This window comes from Hippopotamus amphibius, chromosome 3, assembly GCF_030028045.1.
Source record: "Hippopotamus amphibius kiboko isolate mHipAmp2 chromosome 3, mHipAmp2.hap2, whole genome shotgun sequence".
In the NCBI taxonomy this organism is placed as follows: domain Eukaryota; kingdom Metazoa; phylum Chordata; class Mammalia; order Artiodactyla; family Hippopotamidae; genus Hippopotamus; species Hippopotamus amphibius.
Window position 1 is genome coordinate 43,599,924 of NC_080188.1, and position 27,977 is coordinate 43,627,900.

The 27,977-nt window shown below is 37.8% G+C and overlaps 1 protein-coding gene across 3 annotated transcripts in view; it reads left to right on the top strand.

The window, feature by feature from the left end:
- The window catches only part of SLC4A4 (solute carrier family 4 member 4), a 336,115-nt gene that overhangs the window by 99,467 nt on the left and 208,671 nt on the right, over positions 1–27,977 (top strand). For all 3 annotated transcript variants that reach the window (XM_057726750.1, XM_057726751.1, XM_057726752.1), the window contains exon 4: positions 27,788–27,923. In XM_057726750.1, coding sequence (XP_057582733.1) covers positions 27,788–27,923 — 136 coding nt within the window. The remainder of the gene's footprint in view (positions 1–27,787; positions 27,924–27,977) is intronic.

Genomic DNA, 27,977 nt, shown 5'->3' on the forward strand with positions numbered 1-27,977 from the left:
CTCCTCACAGTTTAAAATGACATTCTTGGATCAGTCATGGACTATGGCAAGGGGAAGAGCTCCTTTTCTCCTCCCCACAACTGCCTTTCTTTTAAGTTCTTCTCCTTCAGAGCTATCCACTGATATCCTTGCCCTGCTCAGAGTTAGGTCATTTCCCATCCGAGTCTAGCACATAGACGCTGGGGACTGTTGCTCTGCTTCTGGACTTAGAGATGGAGAAAAATTGTCTCTTGATCCTATGGGACAGCTTAGACCCTGGAGCTGCAAACCCCGTGTATTTGTGCAGTAACTCTGGACTGGCTTTTACCTCTAGTTTGAGATCCTTTTAAATACCCATGTAAGGATTTTTCAGGGGCTTTACCGTGATTTTCCTAAGAGAGGAGGCAATCACCGAACCGAATCCCTTTTCAGCATTGATTGGAGAAGAAAATGTTTGTAGTCCCTCCTGCCTTTCCACTTTGAGAGTGTTCACAATGCGAGTGTGCCCATCCAGGGCAGCGGCTGCCCACTCCCCCATTTCTAAAGCATTGTGCCGTTCAGCGCTTGTTTCCAGGTCTTTAGTTGTCCTGCCTTGAGCCAAATCCTTTAAATTTGTTTTGTTTTTTAAAAAATTTTATTTCATACAAATAAAATTTTAATGTATTTTTCTTTCTGTAGTTGAAACAAAATGGAGTCAAAAGCAATATAATACAGAATAAATAATGGAGCAAAAAATCAAAGCCTCTTTTTATCCCTTTGCTCTTGAGTCCTCTCCAGGGGTGTCTTTTTACTCTTTTCTCTTTGGATTTATGTGCATTTAAATGCACATGTAGAAAGATTTAACTTGTGTTTTGCAATAGGTGTAGTTGGAAATTGACCTAGCTCATGTGTAATGATCTACGAACCATGAGCCTAAAAATCTAATTTGTACCTTTTAGTAGCATGCAGCATTTCTGTGTTATAAGAAATGTCTGGATAAATAGCAAAGCTCTAGGCTCCTTGGGTTCATTTTTGGATGTACTTTTTGTTTGGGGGCCATTAGTTACTTTTAGACACACTAGATTAAATCATAATGTTTTAAACATCAAAAAAGAGTTAGGGAAGACTGAAGTTTGATTTGATAATTTCTATTGGTTATTTGTATTGTCTCCTTAATATTTTCCTAATTTCAAAAAGTGGCTTTCTTCTGTGTGTTTGGCATAACTTGGAGTTGATAACTTCAAATAATTCTCCACTTATTACACATATTTAAAAATCTGCTCTGTCAGGTTAAAAAGGAGAAGTATTCTGTCCTTGTAGATATGGGTCATTTCCATAGACATACTGATTTGCTATATTGGCTGAGCAATAGGAAATAAAGGGCAGAAAATAAGAAGTTAGCCTCCATTGGATATTATGTTGTTCCCTCAAATTATCTGGATTTTAAAGTATTATTGGAAAAAAATATCCCCTAATCTTTTATTAAAGATAAAAGACAAGCTCTTACAAAGTATAGGTTGTTTGCAGGACTGAGAAATATTGGAAATATGTCTTGGCTCAACTAGCTGGCCACCCTCGAGAGCCAGTAATACCAAGTGGCTCAGCTTAGTCGCACTCAGTGGCAAGAGACATTCTGAGGTTTCCCATGTGTTGGGAGGGGGCCCAAGACAAAGAGGTCCTTGTCAAACTCAGCTAGAGACTTGGCCGTGGGACAGAGTCCTTGAAGAATCTGCATTAACTGTGCCCTGCCCAGAGGCAGGCTGCTACAGCCCCTGTGCTGTAAACCATCAGCATCATGGACTGAGTCGGGGTCTCCAGGTAGATACTCTGAGCTTCTTTAGCTTATTGGCCTTATTATTATCCCTGAACACTGGAGCTGCCCTTGTAACATCATTTGCCTTCTTTGCAAAATCATACCACACAATCATCGTTAAAAACTGCTTCCTCTTTTGTTATCTCATGTGTGGTTATTTCTGTGGAAGATAATTACTTATGCTCACGTCTAACTTTCATATTTGCCATATATATGTATATACACATATATCAGTAAAGGTTTTAAATTCACCAATATGTTTGTTTCTTTTGCCCTAGTATAAAGAGAACATAGTATCACAGTGTTTGAGATCAGAGGACCTGGGTTCAAGTTTTGCTTCTGCCACATAATGGTACTGTGACCTGCTGAGGCTCTGTTTCCATCTCCCTTTCCCATCTTGGTTAGGACCTGTGACCCTCAAATGAGGTAATATGTTTAAAAGCATTTTGTGAACTGTAAACTGCCATACAAATGTTAATTATTGTTATTATTTTAAATTTATTCTCTCCAGTATAATCCAGCATTAGTAATGAATGCCTCATGAGTTGTCTTAATCCCAGAGAAGACATAAACTTAATATACCCTACTTTGGTGGTCAAAAGGTATATTCATGTAAGGGCTACTGGTAAGGAGTGAAAATCACAGGTATGCTGGGATTCCACAAGCAGCCTTGCTTGGAGAAAAGGAAGCTGAGAATAGAGATCAGTAATGGCTTAGTTTCTGCACAGCCTCGTGAAAGACTGCATTTTGAAGGATTAAGTTCAGCTGTTAAGGTTGATAGTGTTTTATACTTTACACTGATGCTTAAAGAGCAGCATTTATCAACTTTTAAAACAATAATTTTGTGAGTCACCAAATACAGAAATATGGTCAGAGGTGTATTACACTTTTCAGGGAAATTGTCTAGCTGTTTCGGCAAAAGTGAGAGTCCTTTGGTTACACAATAAGTAGTATAGGAAAGAAGATTCAGGATTTCTGAAGATGAGTTTCACATCCTGGAAAATGTGTTTCCTCAGTTGAACACTGGGGCCATCTTCAGGTTAGAAAGTGTCAACAGGAAACAGTTCCGGTTCAGGAATAGGTAGGTTCTGTGTTTCCCACTTTCTAGAAGCGGTTCTGATTATCAGTTGGGACTTAGTTTTCTTCCATCCAACCTCATAGATGAGTGGCCGGTTTCACTTCATTTTTTGGCTTCATCTTCAACTTATTTGCTTGTTCGTTTCATTGGAAACTTTTCAGCCGAAAACTTCCTCTGGGGTTCAACTTCAGTGAAATCTTAGCAAGTTTTATTTATTAGTCTAGCTATTATGTTTATCCTTATAACATCTTTACTGAAGCAGGACATCTCACACATCTAGATGTCTGCAATGTGAACATTGTTTATAATTCCAAAGAAAAGTTTTATTCTGGGTTTGAATAAAGTATTGAATTAGCCATGTTATAAGATTCGGTTTTGCTATCTGTGAGGCAGAAAAGTGGCGGGAGGACATGCTGTGACGTCAGCCAACTGGCTGCTGACCAGCCTCCCTGATTTCTTGGCTGTAGGAAATAGGGCATTTGGTGACAGGTGCTGAGGAAGTGAATAACAGTTACTATGATAAGTCTGACACATTCCCAGTTTTGTTCTCTATTTTTGGTGTTTGATGCTTTTGTTGTATTACAAAAGATGGTATAGCTTAGTAAGATGCTGTTCCATTTCAGTTTCAAGGTAGGGATGATTGTTGTAGACATGGGGAGGAGGCATGTATGTGAGTTGAGACCTGTATATTTATTCTTGTGGGTTTGGAAATAATGGTGATTTTTTTTTTCAGTCTGAGCAAAGGAAATATTTTAAAAACAACCCAGTTATTGATAAAGTGTGTTGTGGTGGTAGAAAAGCAATGTGCTGAGTAATGCATTTAAAAAAAATCTTTCTGAACATGGATGTTTTCCTTAATGTCTCTGAACCTGTTTTCTTGTTTGTAAAATGATATTTCTGTGTAATTTCTAAGGTCCTTTCCAGATCTAAAATTCTGTGACTCTGTGATTTTTCTCTATGACCACAATGATTATTTGATTCCTTCCACAGAGAATGAAGGTAAGAGATATTCCTTACCAATGAAAATTACCTTTAGAGATATAACACAGCGAACTTTATTGCACAGGAAATGTGTGGACATGGACTTTTGGGTCTTGAACCCAACTGGTTGTCTGTGGCTCACTCTCTCTGATGTGGGTTACTCGCACTGTTGACTCCTGGCTGTTTGTTTCTCCACCCCCAGATATGCTGCTGTTCTGGAAGGTAGGCACTCTATCCTCAATGTGTAGTTTTCAGCAACCTGTTTCTAGGAAGGACACATGTATTTCAGCGGTGACCTTCAATGGCAGCCTTCGTTGTATGACTCTTTGGTGACACTAAAACTGAGGCTTTGCAACCGAATGGGAAAGGAGAATGGTGCCATGTTCGGCTTAAACAGGGTATTTTGGACAAACATCACATACTCTATCCAAGCATAGATTTTGGCAAATGGTTTTTAGATAGATTGTTTTTTAAACTCCATCATGTTTCCTTAAACTTTTTCTCTTTCAGTGGTAATTGTTTTTCTGGGGTTTACAATACATTTTATTATAAATGAGGTTTTCCATCTACAAAAAGAAAAGCCTAAAAATCAGGCTGTGTACATCATTTTCTTTCTCTAAAGTAATTTCCATCAGATCTCATTTTCCTCTGTTTTAATCTGTGCTGTGAATGTGGTAGTGATCTTGAGTGGTACATCTCATGAACATGAAGGACATTACAGATATAAATCTGAGGATTTAGCAGAAGGGAAGGATAGATAAATGCTAAGATGGGATGGTAGGGGCAATTGATTGATTATTCATGTAATGCTTCTTTGGAAGTAAAGAAAAGCAGATTGGTTGTTTATAATAAAATTTAGCCCAAATGGCCCTTGCACAGTTGTAAGTTTCATTTCACAGCAATGCAATATGCCTATTAGTGTTTCACACATTTCTCTGTCGTGCTGTCAGAGTGTCTGCAGGTGACTGTTGCTCAGACTTAAAGGCGTTTTTTTTTGTCTCCTGACGTCTTTCCCATGGACCATCGCTTGAAAAACAACTCTTCTATTATATATGGATGAAAAGTATCTATTTGTGACCCATCTCATTTTACTTTTTGATAAGGAATGACAATTTCTGTTACTCTTAGCAGAGAGAATAAAACAGGAGGCCCTAGTTTAACACTGTAATCCAGGATCAGAATCACAAGACTTTGTATGAATTCGAAGCCTTCCTGCTCTTTCTTAACAGAATTGCAGCTATAACATCCCAGATAGGTGTTTTTATCTCCTTTTCTTTCGTTCCCTCCCCCTTCTTCTTCTGCTGCTTCCTTTTCCAGTCCATCCCCTGTCCCTCCTTCCCTCTCTTACTTTCTTCCTTGCTGTGTTAAAGTACTTGCAAGAAAAGGGGCACCAGCACTTTGCTGCATCTCATGAGCTCTAGCTTCTGTTTCATCAACACCTATCGACTACCTGTTATATTCCTGAATCTACACTCGGCCGGTTCCTATGCATTGTCTCATTTAACCCCCATAAGCGGTCCTGTGAGAAAGCTGTTTCAATTCCTGCTCCACTGATGAGGAAGCTTTAGCCTGATTCACAGAGCTGGTATGTGGCCGAGCCTGAGTCTGAAATGAGGTCTTCTGAATCCATCCTCTGCTGGGTAGGAAGTCTGTGATTCAGTTTGGGAGTATGTTTTAGAAAGAGAGCTTCACCTTTGTATGGGAGCAAGGCAACTGTGATTAAATGAGTGCAGGACGCAGGTTCCAAATTCCCCAATTACTGAGTTGGCCTTGGGCAAGCTTTTTGCCTTTATATTTTAGAGTCCTTACTTATTAAATAGGGATGGTACAAAGGTGTCCTACAAGAATGTTAACCTATAGGTATCTCTAGTCACTGTAGAATCTTACTTTCACTTATACTTTTCATTTTGTGGACCACTTGGAACTCCATCAGTTGGGAGAGAAATTGCAACATAGTTATCTTAAAACATTTTTTTCCCCCGGTTTTACTGAGATATAATTGACATACAATACTGTATAAGTTTAAGGTGTACAGCATAATGACATGTGTATATGCTGTGAAATGATCACCAAAATAACTTTAGTTAACATCCATTACCTTACATAGTTACAAAAAAATTTTTTTTTCTTGTGACGAGAACTTTTAGGGTCTACTCTCTTAGCAGCTTTCAACCAACATAGTTGTCTTTATGGCATAGCATGTAATAGAAGTTTTATTATCTACATTGATCATTAACAAATGTGCTGAATTGCTGAGCAGAATCAGATTATTCAGTGGGCCAATCAGTAGAGACTTTTCACATACCTCTATGTGACCAACAGCTTATGTTTATTACAGCATTTAATCGTTTTGTCATTCCTGTGAGTTCTCAATCACGAACCTCACAGATGATAAAACTGAGGCTCATGAACTCACAGAAATAGAGAGTAGAATGGTGGGTATCAGGGGCTGAAGGTGGGGGAACGGGGAGATGCTGGTCAAAGGGTACAAACTTCCAGTTATAAGATGAATAAGTTCTGGAGATACAGTATAGCGACTGCAGTTAATAATACTGTATCATATACTTGAAAGTTGCTAAGAGAGCAAGTGTTAAATATTCTCACCACATACACACACAAAGATAATTATGTGGGGTGATGGAGATGTTAACTGACCTTGTGGTAACCCTCATCATCATAACCATCACAGTACACATTAACACATATCAATCGTCAGTTTACACCTTGAACTTACACAGTGCTGTATGTCAATTCTATCTCAATGAAGCTGGGGAAAAATGAGAAAAGTTAAATAATTTCCCCCAGGTCACATAAGTAGTAGATGGAGGAGCTGGGATTTGGATCTTTAAGAGCACAAAAATAGGACAGTGGTTACTAGCGTGTGATTTGGAGTTAGATTTAAATCCCAGTTGTGTCTCTTACTAGCTGTGTAACTTTGGGCAAGTGACCTGACCTCTTTAAACTTTCATTTTTAAATTCTTTTTTGAATTTTAATTTTTTGGCCTCACGGCACAGCATGTGGGATCCTAGTTCCCCAACCAGGGATCGAACCTGTGCCCCCTGCAGTGGAAACGCAGAGTCCTAACCACTGGATTGCCAGGGAAGTCCCTAAACCTTCATTTTTAAAATCAGCTACTTCAGAGGACTCTTCTGAAGATTAAACTGCAGGTATGGAATCCTTTAGCACGGTCTGACACAGTAAGGTGTGCACTGGCCCCTGCCTACAAGGGTTTACTATATTAAATGAGATGAAGCATAAAGATGAAATGTGAACAAATTTTGTATATTTCATGGTATATGATAAAATGTTAAATCATGCAGTTTTAGCAGAAAAGACTAGTGTGGTATATGTGGTGTATTAGACAGAATGTTGGACTAGAGCTGAATATACAACTTCTCTTTGCCACTAGCATACTGTGAAACAGAGCCATTTATTTCACTTCTGTGTCCTTTTTCTGTTTCATGTGTTCATTCATTCATCAAACATCTGTTGGGAGACAGCAGTGTGCCCAGGCACGCTGTGCTAGGAATCTAGGTACTGGAGAAGGAGCTAAGACATGATCCCTGTTCCCAGCCTGGGCCGTGGAACCTACAACCTAATGGTAGGAGCGGCAGACATATGAAGACAATTATAATGCAGTGTGAAAAGCGATATCATAGTGCTTGGGAGACACACACAGTACTTTGCGCATCTCCAGAAGACACTGATCAGTTCTATCTGGAGTTAGAGAAGGCTTTATGAAAGCGTTGACAAATCATGCATTGAAGATGAGAAGGGATTATGTCCTATTCATCTTTGTATTAATGTTTCCCAAAGTACTGAGTGCAGTGTCTAACACATAGTAGGCTCTCGGTAGTGAACTGAATACTGATTTGCAAGCCTGACTTGGTTTGAAGATCTCTTCCTTCCAGTGTTTGCAGTCATAGCTCGGTAACTCTCTCAAACACAGTTCAAGCCCGTAATTCTTTTTCTTTTGGTACACCAGGGTGATTAAAAGCATAGACTGTGGTTTCAGTTCCTATTTCTGCTACTTATTGGCTGTTTGACCTTGGGCAGGTTACTTAAATACTCTGTGCCTCAGTTTCCTCATCTGTAAAATGGGGATAATAATGGTACCTAGCATTATTAAATGGAAAAAAATTAAATGCAAAGACTAAGCATTAAAAATACTAATCACTTAATAACCATTAGCAATTTTTTTGTGTTCCATTTACACGTCTTTGCCCCAAGTTCATTTATCTCTAAAGTCTCCTCACAAATACTCATTGTCACCAGCAAAAATAGTATTTTCCTGTATATTTTTTGATCAACAGGGAAGAAAAGAGAAAGTGATATTTTAGGAAGTGAGTTGTTTATTCGTGGCCTGCTCGCGTTTTAAAGCCCGGATCATAAGGACCTGGTTAATGCCACAAGGAGCTCACATGTGTTTTGCTAATTACAAATCATGCTTCTTGGCAGCCCCTTTCACTGTTAAAATGACCTCCAGATTCTGATTTTTCTTCACTCTTTATTAATAGTTAACAAACTGTTTAATTCACAGCAGGAAAGCCAAGTAAGCCTGAAGCATTTAGAAAATGGCATATGAAGTAGTTGTAAACTGTTTCAGTAAACATTAAATGGGTGGCAATTACTTAAAGTGATTGCCTAAGATTCATTAAAGTATTTAAGAGAAAAATATGTGCTTAATGTTGCTTTAATTATAAGGAACTCATTAAGGTAGCTTCGATCTAGGGTTTACCAACCAGCCTAATTCTTAAGCTCACCCAGGGGATCTGTTAAAAATACAGATTCCTGGCTCACCCCTCTTCCTTCGGACCTACTGAGGCTCGGGAACCCAGTACTCTGTTTTTAATCACCTCAGGTGAATCTGATGATCAAGCCTGTTTGGAAAACACAACTCAGGTGTTGTCTTGGCTAGATGCCTTCTTTAGATTTTTGCTTTCAACCATCGGAAAAAGCACTTAAAGATATTTCAAGTGTAACTGGTTACCAAGGGTTAGTATTGGTAACCAGTTACACTAAATTATAAAGCAGTGTGAAAAGCGATATCATAGTGCTTGTGTGTGAATGCAGAATGACAGTAGCTGAGAAAATGGAAGTTTGAGTTTGGGATCGCCTTCCTAAGCCGTTGACATCAGAAGCCACACCACCATTATCTGACTACAGTAGGAACTGCTGTCTAGCTTGGTTTGCCACAAGTTAGTTTAGTTTTTTTAGGTGGGTGAAGAGTGTGGATGAAAATAAGGTAAGCTTATCAGATATTGTCAGATAAGTGAAGGTGGTACATTTATGAACAGGTTTGCAAAAGAAATGCTGAGTACAGTGTTTTGAAGCAAGGTAGCCTAACCACAGGTCATTAAATTGTTAGAAACAGACAGAAGCAGCAGCTATGTTCTCAAGGTGTGTGCAGCTAAGAAAACAAAGATTCTGGGATGCAAAAAAGCAGTCAACTTGAATAAGTGTCCACAACTCCTTATCAAATTTTATAGGTATATTCACTGTGGTAAGAATAGCTGAATATACCCTCCCTCCTCCACCCCACCGACTATGGCACTGCCCTAAACAGCTTTCTAAAACACACACCTGGTTTTACCACTCCCTGCTTGAGGTCCTCAAGTACTTCCCTATTGGTACCAAAGGATAAAGTCTAAATGCCTTATCAAAGTATTATAGGGTCATTCACAATTTATCGCATATCTATCTTTATACTCTCCTCTTTCTTCTCTTACCACATTTTCATGCTCTGTGTTCTAGCTACACTGAACTGGAAGCTTCCAAAATGCTTTAACAAAAAAAACCAACAACAACATTATTCTGTTAGAGCCTGTAGCATAGTGCCTTGTAGGGGCTCAATACACAGTAGGTGTTTAATAAGTGTCGGTTGGATGAATGAATAAATCAAAAGCTCTTAACACAATTACTGTAATTAGCTGTTTGCATGTGGTTTTTCCCTTGTGGGATGTGAGCCCACTCAGAGCACTGTAGAGTCGAGTATATTCATTACATGTATATAGTATACATATGAGTATATAGAAACCTGTTACAAATGGGAAGAAATCAATAGCCTGCCTGATAGGATCACAGACTACAGTTACTTTACACAATCTTGGTCAACCCTTAGTTTTCCATGCTATTGAAGGGAGACTGTATAAGCCAAACATATTAAATAATAGTATGTTTGATTTTCTTGGAATTTGTAAAATTATCAAGCCAAACAATGACTATCTGAATCTTAAGAGACTGGAAATTTGGCTGACTTTCTAGGTTCCTCCCTTTCCCATGGAATTCTTTGTTTTTCTCTCTCGTGTATGTCCAACAGCATCAAACCTAAAACTCACGCAAATACCATAGATTTAGGCAGAACTGACCTGTCCAAAATCACACCTCATCAAGGTTGAGAAGGCAAAGTAAGTGTTTTGAGCTGTATAAGGACTTGGGCTTGAACTGGGAAAACAAAAATAGACAAGAGATTTTCAATAGTCATTATATTACTTTATCATAGTTTGGTTATGACGAGAAACTGAAAAGAATGATTGAGAGTTGGTCATAGTCACCTGGATGGGTGTCGAGCCATTGCAAAGCCATGTGCTGACATTGACTTAGGTCTTCTTCAATGGATGCAGAGAAGACATCCTTCTCAGACTGGACTCCAGATGCTCCCGAGATAGAGTGGTATGGAATACAGGATAAATGTGTGATATTTACCTGAAGCATCACTTTTACTTGGATATTTGCAAAGAAATATTTTTATAATAAAATAAACTTAAATTTATTAATTTTAAGTGCAAAATCCATGAGAGTCTTTAAAGTTTAAAGTCAAAGCATGGAGATTTATAGAGATATATTGAGGCTGGGTGGATACCTCAATTATCCCCTGTGATTAAAGTTTTGAAGAACATGCACGTTAGACGAAGGGATTGGTTTGTAACATGGATGATTTAATGACCACAGCATAGACATCTTCAACTTAAACTGCACATTTTAAAGGCGTTTTTGACTTTGCTGACGGCTCTGAAGTTGTCTCTCACCACTTCTTGGGCATCAAGGGCAGTGGTAGAATCTTTAGCTTCACTTTGTTGCGTGAGAAACCAGTTAGGACCCAAAGCTTCAGAGAGAGGTGCCTTCCTGCTTTTGAGAACAAGTTAAATCATGAACTGCTTTATTTAGAGCCAGTTGGAGGTAGCATACTGCTGGCAATTCCAAACCATTTAAAAAACAAAAGTTACGGTTATTAATTTCTGAAGAGACAAAAGCATGAATCAACATTATAGCAGTGTCAGTATCGCAATAGGAACTGGTTTCAACTGAACTGTGGCAGCAAAATAAACGTCTGCAGATTGTTTTGACAGAATGTCATCCACTGGGCTTCAGTTTATTCACCAGCAGCCTTACTTTTGAAACAGAGTTGCTGCACTTGAAGTAGAGAAGAAAATCCTCCCTCTGAACATTTCTAACATTTCTGGACCTTAGTGAATAATTCTATTTGCAAGCATTTGTAATGTAGATCTGCAAATGTTTTTAATTGGAACTGAATACGTTGCTAAGAGATGCGCCTTGAAACATCTGTCTGACATATTTCACCGTAGTGGAGATTAGGGAAATGAGTCCATAAAGCAGAGTGGTCAGCTGGTCACCATGTGACAGGCCATTTTAAAACACAGATCACACGTGTTTTTAAAGTTCTCTAGACAGGGCTGTATAATGGAAAGGTACTTTTTCAGCTAATGTACTGAATTATTATAAGTACTAATTCACTGCTGACAGTTGGATAGTCTTAAAGATTGTGATGCTCCTTGGCTAGTTTTTAATGGGATACTGTTTCTTCTTCTTCTTCTTTTTTTTTTTTTAGTCATCCAAGATTTTATGAGCATGTGTGTATGTGCTGTTAGTTGATTTTATTCTTATTTTACAGTGTACACCCATCACTGAAAGTTAGGCACATGTAACCCTAGGAGGTTAGTTTATTCCTGGAATAAACGACTTTTTTATATTTTTTGGAAGTTTGATGAGTTTGAAGAAAATTATTTTTCAAAGCAATTACATTCATTTTATACAGAACTCTGCTTGTATGTGTTTGTACCTGTTTCATCTGACTCTCAAACAGATCTGTAACTCCCGAAGTTAAAACTGACACGTTTATAGGCCATGTTGTTTGAGCTCTGGAATGAATTTAGACAGCTCTTAAAGCCATTTATAATCAGAGGAAAATAAATTAAAAGCAATAGAATGGATGGCTTGTTGAAAAGTAAAGGAATAATGGCTCAATCCCAAGCTTAGTGTAACAAAAGTTTAGTACTCATTGGAAGGCATTTGGTAATATGTAGTGCTTGGTTACTTAAAAAGAGAAAAATAAACATTGTTATTATCAAGATTCTAACGTGACTCATTTTCAAAGAGTTCAAGTCAATGGCCAGATATGTTTTTGAGATATGGTTTATGGGCTCTTGAAGGGTACCCTGTGTTAAGAGATTCAGCAGAAATAGAAATGAAGGAGGAAACACACTACCATAAAATAAGTACAGACTTTATAGTCAGCCAAATCCACATAACTGCATTCTAAGGTGTGGATTCCCCCATTACCAGATTTGTGATCTGAGTAATATATATAACCTCTTTGAATATGTTTTATTTACGAATATAGAGATAATATTACTTAGGTTATAGGAGTGTTCTTAAAAGAGATATCTTCCTAGTTTTTGCTATTTGCTAATGAATGTTCTTATTAAGTAAAATTTGCAATCAAGTGCCCTAACTAATACAAATATTACAGTTTACACTGCTTGGCTGGAAACAATAGAAAGCAAGCTGAAGACTCTTCAATAAACCCCATATTAGTAACTCACTTTTGAAGAGGCTTGCAAGTGGTGATCAGTTGACAGATGAAGAATTAAGTCTTGTGATCCTGGAAAATAGAAGCATAAATTTTGGAAGAAAAGACTGCAGTGGGTGTGTAGCCCAGTTTGCTTACATGCGATTGTATCCCAAATGAATTGTAAGCCAAGTTATTGTTCTCGAAGGCTTTGATCACTTAAAATAGTATTGGATTCAAGAGAGAAGAGAAACTCACTTCTGAAATGAGCTTGATTTCAGCATGTGAAAGAATACATATTTTTTGGACTCAGCTCAGAGCGTACTAATTTCATAGGCAAATTAACCAATTGCCATTCACGGCAGGACATACTGTGCAAACATTTCAGAAGAATTTTAGTTGCAGTTGATGTTTCTGAAATGAATTCTTGGACATAGCCATCCATATGACTCCGATGAACTACTCTGTAGGAGAAAATTTAGTAGCTACCGATTTGTCCAAATAATAAAAAAATATTAATATTTAGGTCTATTTTATACTAGTGGCCAGGAAAAATGACTGGAAACTGACTTTCAGAATTCTATGTAGGGGATTTATTTAGCTGAGATCACAAGTACCTATTAGGTGGTATTTTGGGGTGTGATTTAAAGTAGGATTAGATGAATATAACGTTACAAGAACCGGGCATTGGCCAGGTTTTCTTTGAGTATATAAGGCAAAAGTTCAGAGTGGATTTAATAACTGTAGTTTATTTTTATGTAAACCAACAATGGAATCTGTAGAAATATTTGGGCTCTTATTTTGAAAAACTAAGACTTTTTAAAGGAACATGGTAACAAAACATGAGTTTTGTTCTGCTGTAGTAGAGAATCACACTTTCTAAAATCTCTATCAGGCAAGAGTAGAGACTGACTGGGTCTACCTAAGGGTATAATAATCTTTATAATAATCTTCATGTGTATGTGTTTTGGGTGCAGCTCAAAAGTAACCAGTGTTGTTTAATATTTATTGAGTATCTCTTGGGTTGCTGATGTGTATTTGCTTTGAAGACAGACACTACTTGAAGAGAAAAAGTAGATAGTTGTCAGCAGGACCTGTGCATCAAAACGTGCTCTATACAGAACTTCCACATTCATTTCATTGTCACCCTTGTGCATAGCTTACTTCTTTTTACCAGTTATTTTTGTTAGTCTGTGAACCATCATGCATACCTTTCCCTGTCTAGTTTGGAATCCCTCATCCTTATTCACATGCTTTTTTCTTCTTCCAGTGAAGTCTCAGTTTTTTCAATCATCTTAAATATTTCATGTTCACTTAGGTCTTTGCAGTTGGTTACGTGCCTTTACTTCTTTAGATCATTTTCACTGAGGTATATTTTTGTTGCCACAATTGATGATAAATTCATTGAAAAAAGAAGAGTAAATATCTCCATTAATTTTATAACTCCTTTATGTAGCTGGTTTTTAAATACTCCTAGTTACTGCTCACTACACATCTTTGTCTGAAAAGCAGGGTAAATAAAGGATGAGAGTGTTGCTGAGGATTACTAGTTTTTCCCTCCAAGAATGCCAAAATTCAGTTTTTTTAGTCTTTGCATTTGAAAATTTGTTGATAGGTATTGTTTCTCAGAGGAAAGATGAGATAAAAAATGACAATGAATAGTACATTAATAGATCATTGAATCTAATAGCACTGTCTTGTGTTTCTGAGTAGATTTTGTAAGGCAGAAGAGCAAAACCCAATTCCGTCATCCATGAATGTGCCTTGTAATCTTTCTTTTTCCTGTTGTTATTTTATGTCAGCCAGATGGGGAAGCTGAGTCGGAGGATGAAGGGGGATTTGCTCAGTTGGAATTGGAGCTAAGCACGGGATCCAGGACTTATAATTCTGATTCCATCACTCCACCCATCACTGTTTACTCAGGGTTGTGTTGTTTCGAAAAGTAAATTCTGAGGGCTATCACTAGACAGAAGGACGTGTGCAGATCTCCATCTGAACAATGAATGCTTCCTAAGCTATAAAGATATGTTTCCCCTGAAGTGAGAATGAGCTCCTGCCAACACTTCATTGATCACTTGGGAGGAATTTGCCAACATATCAGCAAGGTTTGGAGGGCCTTTACTGTCTTACATAAGTCCTCCTTAAAATGTATTGAGACCAATCCCTCTTCTCATCATATCCCCCCAAAACAAAGATACTTCTTTAGTTCATTTTCACATTATTAGACAACATGAGTGTTTATATTTAATATTTGCCTTGACCTACTGACTCACCTACATACCCACATTGGGTTGCTTTTATCACAGTTTGCCCTAACTTTTCACTCTTACCTTGGTAACTTGATCTTGATTCTTCCTTCTGATTCCTTGAGGTTTGCTGTTTATATTTGCTGGCTTTGACATTTGAACTTGGCTTCCTTTTAGAGATTTTGGTTTGTCTCATTTTTCATACCCAGAGCACCTCCTATTGCCTCATTAGGAGTTCCCTGTCTCAGTCTTTATATATCCCTCTGTATATGAATCCCAGATATCTCACCTTGCTCATGGCTCTTTCCTGCCCATCCACATAAAGAAGGTGGCAGAGGGATTTGGACAATTTTCAGGTGAATGTGTAATTTCTGCTTTATAAGGTTGCTAAAGCATTTTATGACCATAGTTCTGGGGAAGACAGATTTGAGCTTAAGTAGGTCTTGAAAAGTGTGATAAATTGACAAAAGTATTTCTAAACCAGCTTAAACTGACCCGTGATGGATCAAAGGAAAGGGTGGTCTGAGAAGGTGAAGGAACTCTTAAGTTTTGTGATTGATGTTTAATTAATTGGAAATTCTGCAGCCAATTAAGGAATAGCCATGCCTTAAACATCACCACAAGCCTTAGAAGTGAGTAAATACTTTCTCTGCCTATTCTTTCTGAACAGGAAGCTGTTAATAATGAATGACTTTTGAAGTGGTGCTCATTTACTTCCCCTCTAATGAACTGGAGGTTATCTCCTGATGACTTGAAGTCTTATAAATACACTTTTTATATAAGGGATAAAGAAATGTTGGATGGAAAGATTATAGTGAAAAGGTATTATGTTGAAAAGGGTGACTTCCTTATGTTTGTTGATATTACTCTGTGAAATACAGAGATTTTTCATAGCAGACTTTAATGGGAAATCAAAGTCCCTCACCAACCCACATGCACAGTCTGATCTATGTTTTCCATCAGCTTTTTGTGGTTTAGCTGTATGGATAACCAAGAAGGAAGTCTATTTTTATAACAAATGATGCTCTTCTCTTCTAAAATATGGTTCTAAAAACTTAGCTGATTTCATTTTATTGGTTATTGAAAATGGATTTAGCATTTTCCAAATGCTCTGTTGATAATTTGGGAAGGTACTTAAAGAAACAGCATGAAAACTTATTGTTTATACTAATTAGACTCTTGTTATTTATGTGCTGTTTCTCAAGTAGTTGAACTCAGGCTTTACAAGTGGTCTTTAATATTCTGGCCTGGTTTTAAGGTCTTTGCTGGCCATTGGGCATGTGTTGCTTGTTGGCTTCAATAACGCAGAGCTTTCTGGGTACATAAAGCAAAGCAAATGAAGCATTATGTTGTCTGAGAACAGTGAAACTATTAATGTCAAATTGGTAGTGTTGGAAGACCTGCTATATATATTTTTCTTTGCCAAGAATGTAATTAAGCTTCAGAGAAGTGGGGGATCACTGCCACTAATTTTGGATCTTCAACTTGGAGCAGACTTAAGGCAGAAAAGAAGAAAAGCTTACTGTAGAATCTTGCTGACATTTCTGTATTACATTCAGAGTTCTATCAAAATCTTTAGAGCAGTGATATATCTGTGGGAAATGTGATTTTTTTTTCCTTTAGAAAGAATCAGCACCTATGTAATGTTTCCTTGATGCCTGTATTCCCCACTCTCCCTTTTTAACGGGATTATGTTTTGAATCACATTTCTCAATATTGCTATCCAGGAAAGATGGGTAGAATATTTTGGCCGTGTCAGAAGTCCTAAAGGTTCTTTAAGGCTTGGTGCCTTTATATTCTTAGATTTTGTAAAGAGAGCCTACAGGAAGGAGGACGCCTTCTTTTGTATGTGGAGGCATCTAATGGCAGCATTAGCGTGGTGGCTGTGACACAGATATTGGAGCAATAAATTTAGCTACTTTGTATAGAAAAGAGTTGCACTTGAGCAAGTCTGTAGAGTTTATTTTGGGAATCGGAAAGATTTCCTAATGTTGATGAGAATTGAGTCTGACTTTGGAAACCTCAGGGTATAAATTGTGCTGATAATTGTTCTGAGTTGAACCTGGAGAAAATGCTGATGTATTCACTCTTAAGCAGAGTGATTCATCATATAAACCTTATCATGGACAGCTCTGGCAGAGCAAAGAGAAGGGAAGTAGGGAGTGAGAAATCAAAGGAAAATGAAAATGGGAACTATGACATGCACTAGGAACTTTTTGGCCTTTTAGGAAGAGCTTGCTGGTGGCCATATGCCTTACCATTCTTAATTAAAGGGTGAGTTCCTCTTTACAGAAGGCGTTTTACTTTTCCGTTTCCATGCCACTTGCGTGAAACCGCTCATCCCGTCCCCATTGTTCTGTGCCCATGGAGTTATTTTTAGGCCTGTGTGGCTGCTCCATCTGCTAGCTTTCAGAACCATGGCCAGTCCTGTTACATGGTTCAGAACTGGCTGTCTGAATCCCTAGACAGCAGTAAAGGCAAATGCATGAGTGTTATGCTTCTTGTGGACATTTGTTGAGAAAGATAATTGAGATTCTGCAGTTTTCAGTACTGTAGGAAAGTGTCTGGCACTAATTTGGCATGACTGTCCTCAAGTTAGCAATTAAAAATACCTTAATAGGTTTGTTTTCCTTATATTAATGACATTAATGTTAATTTTAGAAAATTTGGAAATTACACATAAGCAAAATAAGGAAAACAAGAATCATCAATAATTCCATCATTTAGGGATAATTGCTAACATTTTGTTCTGTTTTTTTCTTTTTTTTCCCTATACGTACTATATAAATCAGTTAGCCTTTGGTTGCAAATGTAAGAAACCCAATTATAACTGGAATAAACAAAACAATTTATTGATTCACTCAAGGAAAGATCAGGATAAAGCTGGTTCTTTGGGGAACTGAACAAATGACTAGAAGGGAGTTAAAAATATGAACCAAAAGTTAATGCTTATCCAGATATGTAAGGCACTAGGTACCTTGTAACTTTAAAAAGGCAGATACACCCTGGTGGTCAAATTTGAGTGAATAGACATGGTTGTAGGAATTCCTCTTCCTTATTTCAATCTTTTTTCTTCAGGAAATTCTCTGGTATATGGTAGGTATCAAAAGGCAGGGGCCAAACAACACTCTGAACAATGTACTGACTTACCACATCCACATTATCTGTCATGATATGTCATCCAAACTTCTTGGTCACCTGATTTTTTTTCCCCCTACTGTGTTTTTTTGGCACCTTGAATGTTGCCTCCTTGGGAACTTTGACTTCCCAAGGGTATTGACATTGCCACACTGGTCCCTAGTGACAGTGTCTAAAATGTGGACCCTCTCCAGGTGATTTTGCAGACAGAGGCCATCAACAGTGGGGCTGGAACCAAAAGGATGAGTGTGAGACATCCCTTGGGGACCCAGCAAATACTTGGGAGGTAGATTTATCAGTGGGGTGCAGTCTCGTCATATGCAACTGGGTAGTGTCAATGAAATTGGGTTATTACAGTTTCTATGAGTCCACTTCCTCTCCCCCTCCTGCCAAGGGCTCGTGAATACCATGCAAACCTGGATCAAATGAAGTAGGGAAAATGACATGGTGATAAGAGAAGTCCAAGAAAAAAGCCAAAGAATTTAGTTTCACCATTAGTTAGTTTAGTTTTTGTATTAGCTCAGGCTGCTGTAACAAAATATCATAGACTATATAGCTTAAACTATAGGAATTTATTTATTACAGTTATGGAGGCTGAGAAATCAAAATCAAGGTACCAGGTGGTTTGGTTCCCTGGTCAGGGCCCAGTTCCTTGTCAGCCTTCTCCCTGTCTTTACATGGTGGAGAGAAAGAGGAAGCAAGCTCTCTGATGTCTCTCCTTATAAGGGCACTAATCACATTATGAGGGGCCCACTCTCATAACCTTATCTAAACTCAGTTATCTCCCAAAGACTCCATCTCTAAATATCACATTAGGTATTAGGGTTTCAACATGAATTTTGCCAGAGACACAATTCAGTCTGTAATAGTTACTTAGTTTAGGTCCCCACTGAGGCTGCTAAAACCCAAAATGACTGATTAGAATTTTATGTCTTTCTGATAGATTCTTGAAATGTTGGAATAATATTAATAATATAATCAATATAATTGGAATGATTAATGAAAAGCATCAGCAGATCCAAAAGGCTTTGAGCCAGTGTTTCAATATGGTGTGCCCCAAAGTTTCATAGATAAAATTTATTTGACTGCTAGACCATCACTGGGACTACTTCTTTGTGAATAGCTTAGCAGCATTTAAAAATACATGTATTAACACCACTGAAAAGCCTAGTTTTAATTTTCCCAACCCACTGTGTTAGCAGAAATTATAAAGAATAAAGGCAGAATAAATTGAGGAATGTAAGGGCTACCACGTTTTTGTTCTAAAGAATTCTGAATATCTTATAAATATGACTTGAGTCCTGATAACATTTTTGTAATGTAAATCATTGGTAAATTATTATTTTTTCAACATTTTGAAGATGAAAGGCTAAGACACAGGTATTTTCCAAAAATGTCTCAGTGAACTCCAGTTTTTATCACCTCTTGCTGGCTGAAATTGAACTTACTCTGCCCCTAAGTAAGACTGCTTGGTAGTATTCTGAAATCCAGGCTTTTTGCACTGTTGACTCTTTATAGCTGAATAATAATGCCATGGCATATTAAGGATAATTATGATAATTGACAGCTTTTCATGTGTAGGAGCTTATTAATACATGGATACCTAAGTATTTAAAAAATTATCCATCTAAATGAATGCTATTTGGCTATTTCAATTTCCTAGGTAATTAGAAACAGAAAAAGTAACCATCTAATTTACCTGTCTAGAGTCTGCCAGCATGTAAATCAAGAGTCATTTTCTGGATACATTGAAGTAGAGGTAGGTGAAGGCATGGAGAAGTCTAGATGATTCGTACAGATCACTCCAATAAAAGTTGGGTTCTATAGAAACAGGTTCTTCAATGCGATTAATTTGAAGATGCTGACACATGGATGGCTATATAAGTTAGTTCTATCCTAACCCATTCAAATGGAATCATAGATGTCTGTATCAACAATCTTTGGTTATAAGTGACAAAAAAATTGCCTCATTACTTTTAGCTGAAAGGGACTTCTTACATATAATTGAAAAGTTACTGACTTCAGGCATGGCTGGATCTAGGTGCTTAAATGATGGCATCAGGAGCCTAATTCTGTCTTGGTTCTGAGTTCCTTATTCCCAGGCAGGCTTTTCCCTTAGGGTTGCAGGGTGGCCATCTGCACTCAAAGATTTTATTACCATCTTAGCACCTTAGCATAAAGTAAAAATTTATTTCCTGACAGTGCCAACAAAAAGCAAATGCTTTTTCATTCTGATTGGCCTGGATAAGATAGTGTCCACTCGAAAATTAATTGCTTTGAAAATTAAGAACTATGATATTTTCATTGTCCAGGCCTGGGTCACAGGGGGTAATTCAGCATCTGTGGACTTATAAGTATAAAGATGGTTCTCCAACGGAAAATGGAGTGCTGCTGTTATCAGAAAAAGAGGTTAGGGTTGCTAGCTGGGCAGGAGTAACAGATGCCACTACAATGTGTGTATGTATGTTAAAGATTTATATGCATAAGGAGATTTATTCATTTAGCTATTTATCATGTCTTATATATGAATGTAAAAAGAAGTTTGAGGATACTGTATATACATTTAAGTATATTTTTAGAATACTACAGTGGCCTTATAACCAGATAAATCGTGCAAGTTTTAACAACCATGGTATCAACCTACAAACTTTTATCTCAGAATGAAGAGAAATGAATACTTAAAATGATAACTATGTAAACCAGTTGGTGATAGCACATTAATAACTTAAAGAAACAAATAGTTATTTCTTTTTATACTTTGGTTTGAGAGCTAAGACTTTACCAGATGGTGGGCTTTGACAAGGAGAAAATACAAAATCCAGAAGTCCTCATTTAACCCACAGAGGGAATTTGCATGTAAACTTGTCGTGCTCAGTATGAATGTTCATTATGATCATTATTTCTATTAAAAAATTTTTTTGCGGGGTAGCCTGCAGGGTGACCACAGTGGGATGCTTCGCAGACCAAAAATAAAAGGACATGTTCACAAATTGCCTTTCAGTGGATAATGAACCAAATGTTCAATTAATTTACTTTAGGACTATTTCGTGTGCTATTATGATTACTGCCTCGTCTGAAATCCAGTACATTTACTATCTGTGATGTTCATATGGAAATTGACCATTTTTAAAAAATGAGATCATCTGTTAGAGTGTGGTGGCTAAGAAATGGGCTTGGAAATAACATAAGTGGATTTGAGGTCCTATCACTTACTGGTTGTGTGATCTTGGGGAAGTGTGTTAGCCTCTTAATACTCAGTTTCCCTATCTGTAATGTGAGAGTGCTACAAGAGAGTAATAGTACAGGATATTTCATAGGCTTGTGTAAAATAAATGATGTAAATGGAAAGCACTACACACAATGCCTAGTACAGTGTAACAATTCAAAAATGTTATTTATTGAGTGTTACATTTTTCTTGATAACATTTTCCCCATTATTATGTGCTATCTTCCAGCTTTAAGTTCCTTGAGGATAGAGATCTTATCTTAAAAAACATTTTGTGTCATTTCAACAAATACTATAGTGTATTGCATACACTAAAAACCAGTAAATATTAATTAAGGTATCAAATGAGAGTGTGGAAACTATACTTCAAATATTGCTGAGCTCCCAGGGTTTTGATTTTGTTACATCATGTCATTTTCCTAGTGGCACTTAAAAAGAGGCAGAGGATAGAAGCCTAGAACAATACCTTGTGAGGAACTGGGGCAGAATATATATATATATATATATATATATATATATATATATTTTTAGAATATATATTATTCATTCTTTCATTCATTCTTTTACTCATTTTCCCATCCATTCTCTTTTGTATAACTTCACTGTGCCCAAGATAGGCGCCAAGAGCAGTTTAGGTAAGGCATGAAAAACTGCAAAGACAAAGTACAGCAATGAATAACACACCAAGCAGTGGATATTAAATGTCTTAATAGATGTGCCCATTAAATGTTGTGGTCCCTCAGGGTAGGAGGAGATTGCATCTAGCAGAGGAAAATAGCTCACCGGAAATATTCATTCTTTTATTTGTGACTTACTGTACAGGGAATGGTGACTATATTTTGGTGCAGCTCATGCAAAGATGGATTAAGGGGGGTAGAATAAGGACAGCTTTGAAAACTTAGATTTCATTGCAGAGTTCTTTCAGAGTTCTTAATGTAAGCTGCTTTTTACAAGCAGCTGTGTGTTTGTGTACTTGAAAATGTCCAAGGTTTATTTAGTCATATCTAATTCATTAATACTCAAAGTGACTGTTAGGTGCACAGTACTGTGTTGGTCTTTAAGGAGGGTGCATAAAACACAGACTCTCTTCCAGTGCCTTGGAGGCCTAGTTGGAGAGAGAGAGAAGGCACATCTACAAAAGTTAGGTAATAATGAGCAAGCTGTATATTTGTTGGTGCCTAAATGAGTAATTCAGACACAAAGTGTTGTTATGGTTTGAATAAAGGAGAGATTCAGGTCTCTGGGATTGGTTTGTATCGGTTATTGGAAAAGATAGACTCTTCAACTGGGCCTAAGAAATTGAGTCAGAGTTGGGAAAGAAAAGAGTATTGTAGACAGGAAAAATGAAAAAGATCTGAAAATGAGCGGGTATTTTCTGTCACAAGACACTTCTGGGTTGCTGTGGGAGACAAGGTTGGACACACACAGATTGAGGCCAGACTGACATGAAAGGCAAATGCAGAGACCAAGTTCAAGTTCTGCAGGTAATAGCATGAGAATATCTGCTGCGGTAGGTAGTGGCAGTGGGTGTGGACAGCATTCCTACCACACATTTGCCTTCTTCTTGTTGGCAGTGGGGGTTTGGGAGCACTGGGTGTCGCCAACCCCTGTAGACCATCACATTGTTTTGGTAGGTGGACCTGGGTCAGAGATAACCATGTGGATGTAGGACCCTCCAGGAAATTCTAGAGCTACTCAAAAAAGCCAAAACACATTTTAACCAGAGGACAGAATAAAAAACAAACAAACAAAAAATCAAGGCAGATTAGAGGCATTAACTTCACTTTGATCTGCAGGCTTTCTGTTCTGATGAAGATGATTGGATGAATTTGACAGTTTCTTTCTCTCCCTCCTTTCTTTCCTCCCTGTCACCCTCTTTTTTTTCTCTAGATACTCTTTTATGATGAAACTAGATTAGGTGTTACTTAGAATCATAATCTGTTCCTCTGTAAAGCAAGCTGATTTTCTGATGTTTTTACTCACCCCCACCCCCCGACCCCCAGTATTAAATTGAGGCTGAAGAGGTTTCTTTATTTTCTCCTTGTTCTTTTATTGGATGTTTCCTAGAATGTACACACACCTCTGTGTTCTCATTACTGAAGGCACTTAATTCACTGAAGTAAAACATGCAGAACTTTTGGCTATTTTCTTTCTTACCTTATATATTTTCAACATATAGCAGTTGTCAAGGCTAATATCTGTGAGAGCTTTCTTTCTTAGAAGCTAGGCAGGTTTTGCTAATAAGGGCCAGCACTTTTTTAAATGAATTTAAACCTTGTATTTTAGGCACTATGTTGATTATCACCCTCCCATTTTTCAGGTGTGGAACTTGAGACACAGAGAGGTTAACTCACCTGTCTCAGATCACACAGCAAATAAGTAGCAGAGTTTGGATTCAAACCCAGACAGTTTGGCTTCAGAGTCTCAATGCAATGCTGTCTTGTATTTAGCTTATTTCTTGATCTGATCAAAAGTTATGGGGAACAAATGAATTCCTGACGTATTTCATTAGGTGGACTCTCATTCTGCATATCTTTGAGTTAAGAATGATATTAGGAATTGGGGAGGGTATTTGCTGGCCATAGAGGATGCCCCTCCCACGTGTCAATATTGACAGTACAGTTGCTGTGACCTCTTATTTCTGATTACTGTGAAAGCTTCCTTCTGATTAGGGGAGCAACTGATGAAAGAAACTAGAATAGCAAGCTAGTTTATGACACACAATTTTGGAATTTTATCCCAAACAAATTGTTATACTGGTTGCTCAGAGGCTGTATTTAATAAATAAGACAACTTATGAAAGGTGTTTAGATATGGTGCCTGGGGAAGAAGACCTAAAGGTAAGGTTATATCCTTCTTCCATTCCACTTTTACAGAAGCTGCAAGTGAGTTGCTGTCTGATGAGCAGTGAGTTGTGTTTCCCTAACTTGAGAGCACCAGACCACAGAGTAATGCTCTGTGAATTAGAGCTCAGCAAAGATGCGTGTGGTGTCTGTGCAGGAATGTCTGTTCTTTCAGCAGGAGAGACATTTATTCTTCTCTGTTAGAGATGGGCACAAACTCACATCACATCTTTTAGAAATGGACAAAAAGTTGATTCTCTAAATGTAGACTTTTCTCTTCTAAAAGCTAATTCTATCTCAGGGACCTTTGATGTTGAATGTTGATGAAAAGTCAGTCAAATTTGTGACTGTCAGTTTCAGAACCACTTTGCTGAATGGCTGCATTTTTAGTAGTGTGAACACTCTACTTGTTCGAAATAATATCCAGATTCCAAATTCTGCCAATCATTTCTTACCCTCCTATCATTTCTTTCATGCCCTCTCTGATCATCTAAAATAGTTACATATCCCATTTCTTGATTGGAAAGGCGTTGCAAATGTTTTTACACAAAAGTCCTGGAACTTTAGATTTTTTTCTCCCAGAGATTTAAGAAATTTCAAAGCCTTTTTTTTTTCTAATTATGAAAGTAAAACATATTGTGTCACATTAATATGTATTCAGTTACCTTGTTTTAATGTTCTGCGAGTACAGCACAGTTGCAGGTATTTTTCTTGTTTGTTGGTTTATATACTAATTTACTCATTCACTTAACTAATTAACTAGTTAATTAGTTAATGTTTGTTTTCCCTCCTAGCATATAACTCAGTAAGAACAGGGATCTTTTTGTCGGGCTCTTTTGCTTTATCTTCAGAGCCTGAGCAAAACATATTTAGAGCATAGATAGTACTCAGTAAATATTGCTGAATGAATACATGAATAAGTTGTGCACATTTTAGAATTGATAAGAAAGTGAAAGGAAGAAAACAGAAGTTCTAGAAATAAACTGCATAACATTTAAAAGATATGTATACAGGTAGTCCTTGCTTTGCACTGTAGTGCAGGATCATAAAAACGACTGTGCAAGCTGAAATTATACAAAACAATCCTAATGATCAATGGGAAAAGTTATTATTGTTCTTTGACCTTTAGAAAAACTTGCCCAGTCATTAAAATCTATCTTACTATTGGCTGTAAAGGTATAGGGAAATGAAAAAAAATAGTAAAACTAATATTTATTTAGTACATTCTAATTTAAAACATTAGAAACATTGAGATTAAAGTGGCCGATTTCTTCGTAAAATCATATCGGAAGTGGTTTGCCTTTTTTCCTACAGTACAATTTATGAAATGGAGTGAGCATCTTTTCTATGCCCAGAGGAACTATTATACTCCTTTCTAAGTCTGGATCAGCTTCCAGCATTTTATCCTTTGTGCTTGCCGTGTCAGGAAATGTCTCCAAGTGTTCCTTTAATGTGAAGGTTTTTTTGCCAGCATCACTTCCTCTGGGACATCGTTAGTATTTTGCTACAACCACTTGCCTTACTGTTTATGTGAATGAGTTTGCCTTCGCTAAGTTCCTCTGACTGTACGTCTAGAGTCTCTCAAGTGGGGAACGGCAGCATGTCTACATTCCCATAATCAGCTAGGTCTTCTGTAACTCCATTTGTATTTGACATAGATTTCCCTCCCAGTGGTAGTACTTTTTGTTTCTATGCTGTACTTTCATCTTTGTTGGCCAGCTCCCGCTTCTGACTATTCATGTCACGTGAATTTATCACTGGAAGACAAGAAGGCAGCACAGCTGTGCACCTTGCTGTCTGTGCATGAACTGGATAACAAATGTGTGGTGACCAATCACTGGCAGACCTTGAAAGGGGCACTATGATTGGTCACAGTCATGATGCGCATATGTTATTTACATAGTAATTCATAGTAATTGATGGACTGAAGAGCTAGCAGTGAAGTTTGTATTACATGCAATTACTCACGGTTAATATACCATCCAACTGAAATTTGAACTGTGTTGTTGGGCGACTAGAGTTATTTAACTAAACTGTGGTAGCTGAAATTTGCACTCATTAGAACCTAGAAAAATGAGGGCTCCCTCATTTCTAGGCTATTTTACGGATATATGTGTATTTTTTCTTTACCAAAGTGGGATCGCTTTATGCATATGACTTTGTAATTTTGTTTTTTCAGTTAATATTATATGATATATGTGTCAAAAAACAATAATCTCATCTTCATGTTTTATGACTACGTGGTATTTGATTGAATGGTTGTAATATATTTTATTTAACCAATCCTCCTTTTTGGACATTTAGGCTTTTTCTGTTTTTCTCAATTATAAACTATGCTGCAGTGGTCACCTCTGTAGTTAAGACTTTGTGATAACTATTATTTATTTGGAATGAATATCTTGCTAGTGGTAGAATTGCTGGGTCACAGGATAGTTACACGTTAAAAACATTTCCATATTTTTTCAAATTTCCCTTCAGAGAGATGTTCCCATTTAGGCTCCTACCAGTGACATAAATTGGAAGGTGCTGGTGCACATGTTCTAAACCTTTGCCAGCATTGAGATGATCATTCTTTAAAGTTTTTGCCATTTTTATAGGTAAAACATGTATTTTACTTAGTTTTGATTACTAGGTGGGTTGAATATTTTTCATGGGTTTATTTGTAGTAAATATATTTTGATCTATGGAATTTTATTCTGTCCTGTATTATAGCGGTTTTCAGGTGGTAGGAATTTTTTTTTTGTTTTATTAGGTTGAGTACATATATTTCTACAAGGTTCTGCATATGTATAAATCTGTGTACCCGAACTGTAGTCACATGTATATTCTTGGTTTTACCCATGGATTATAAGGAGTATCTGTGGACCTTAGTTTTGTAATATAACCATCAGTCTCTAAATGCCTTCCATTTTTTTTAAAGAAAGAGAAAACAGCCCACAACCTGGGGGAAATTCTAGTTAATTTTTCATTACATGATTTTTAGGGGATGGGGTCAAAAGGAGCTGGTAGGGCATTCAATTATCTGCTTGAGTGTGTTGGAAGTTTTTTTCCCCTCATGTGTACAATATTTTACTTGGGCTTGTTTTTCAAGTGCATCGAAGTGTGACTAAACATTTTTGGGTACTGCCATTATGTGAAGAAGAGGCTCCATCTTGTTAAATATTCCTTCATCAACTTTGCAGTTAGGCAGTTACGGGCAGTGCGGAGCCTGCGAGGGCATGGGCTTTGGGCATTGGACACAGGGAGGGTGGCTGGGAGGAGGGGGCCTGGGGGAAACCCAGGATTGGGGTGCTCTGTTCCCCCTCCCGCTGCTGTATAAAAGGTGATTGGCTCAAGCTGGTTTCTGTCTAGTACATTTGGATGGGTCATCAGTGGGGAAGGAGGGAAGGTCACGTGCTCGGACCTCAGCTCATCTGAGGGCTAAAGGTTCTTTGCCACTCGCCACACAACTGGAATGCTGTCCTCCTAGAGAGTGGTGGAGAGCTGAGACACAGCTCAGAACTAAAGGAATAGAGAAGGCCTTGGATTCCTATTTATCTTTCGGTTGAGGACAAGGGAGGCTCAGCGAGGAGGATGTCCACTGAAACCGTGGAAGGGAAGCCCAACAGCTTTGGGGACAGAGGAAGAGCTCGGAGTTACACTTTCCTCAGGGTTGTCCAGCCAATGTTTAACCGCAGTATTTTCACTTCTGCAGTCTCTCCCGCCGCAGAACGCATCCGATTCATCTTGGGCGAGGAGGATGACAGTCCAGCACCCCCTCAGCTCTTCACGGAACTGGATGAGCTGCTGGCCGTGGATGGGCAGGAGATGGAGTGGAAGGAGACAGCGAGGTGAGGCATGGCTGACCGTGCAGGACTGACCGGGGGAAACAAGGACGGGGCAAG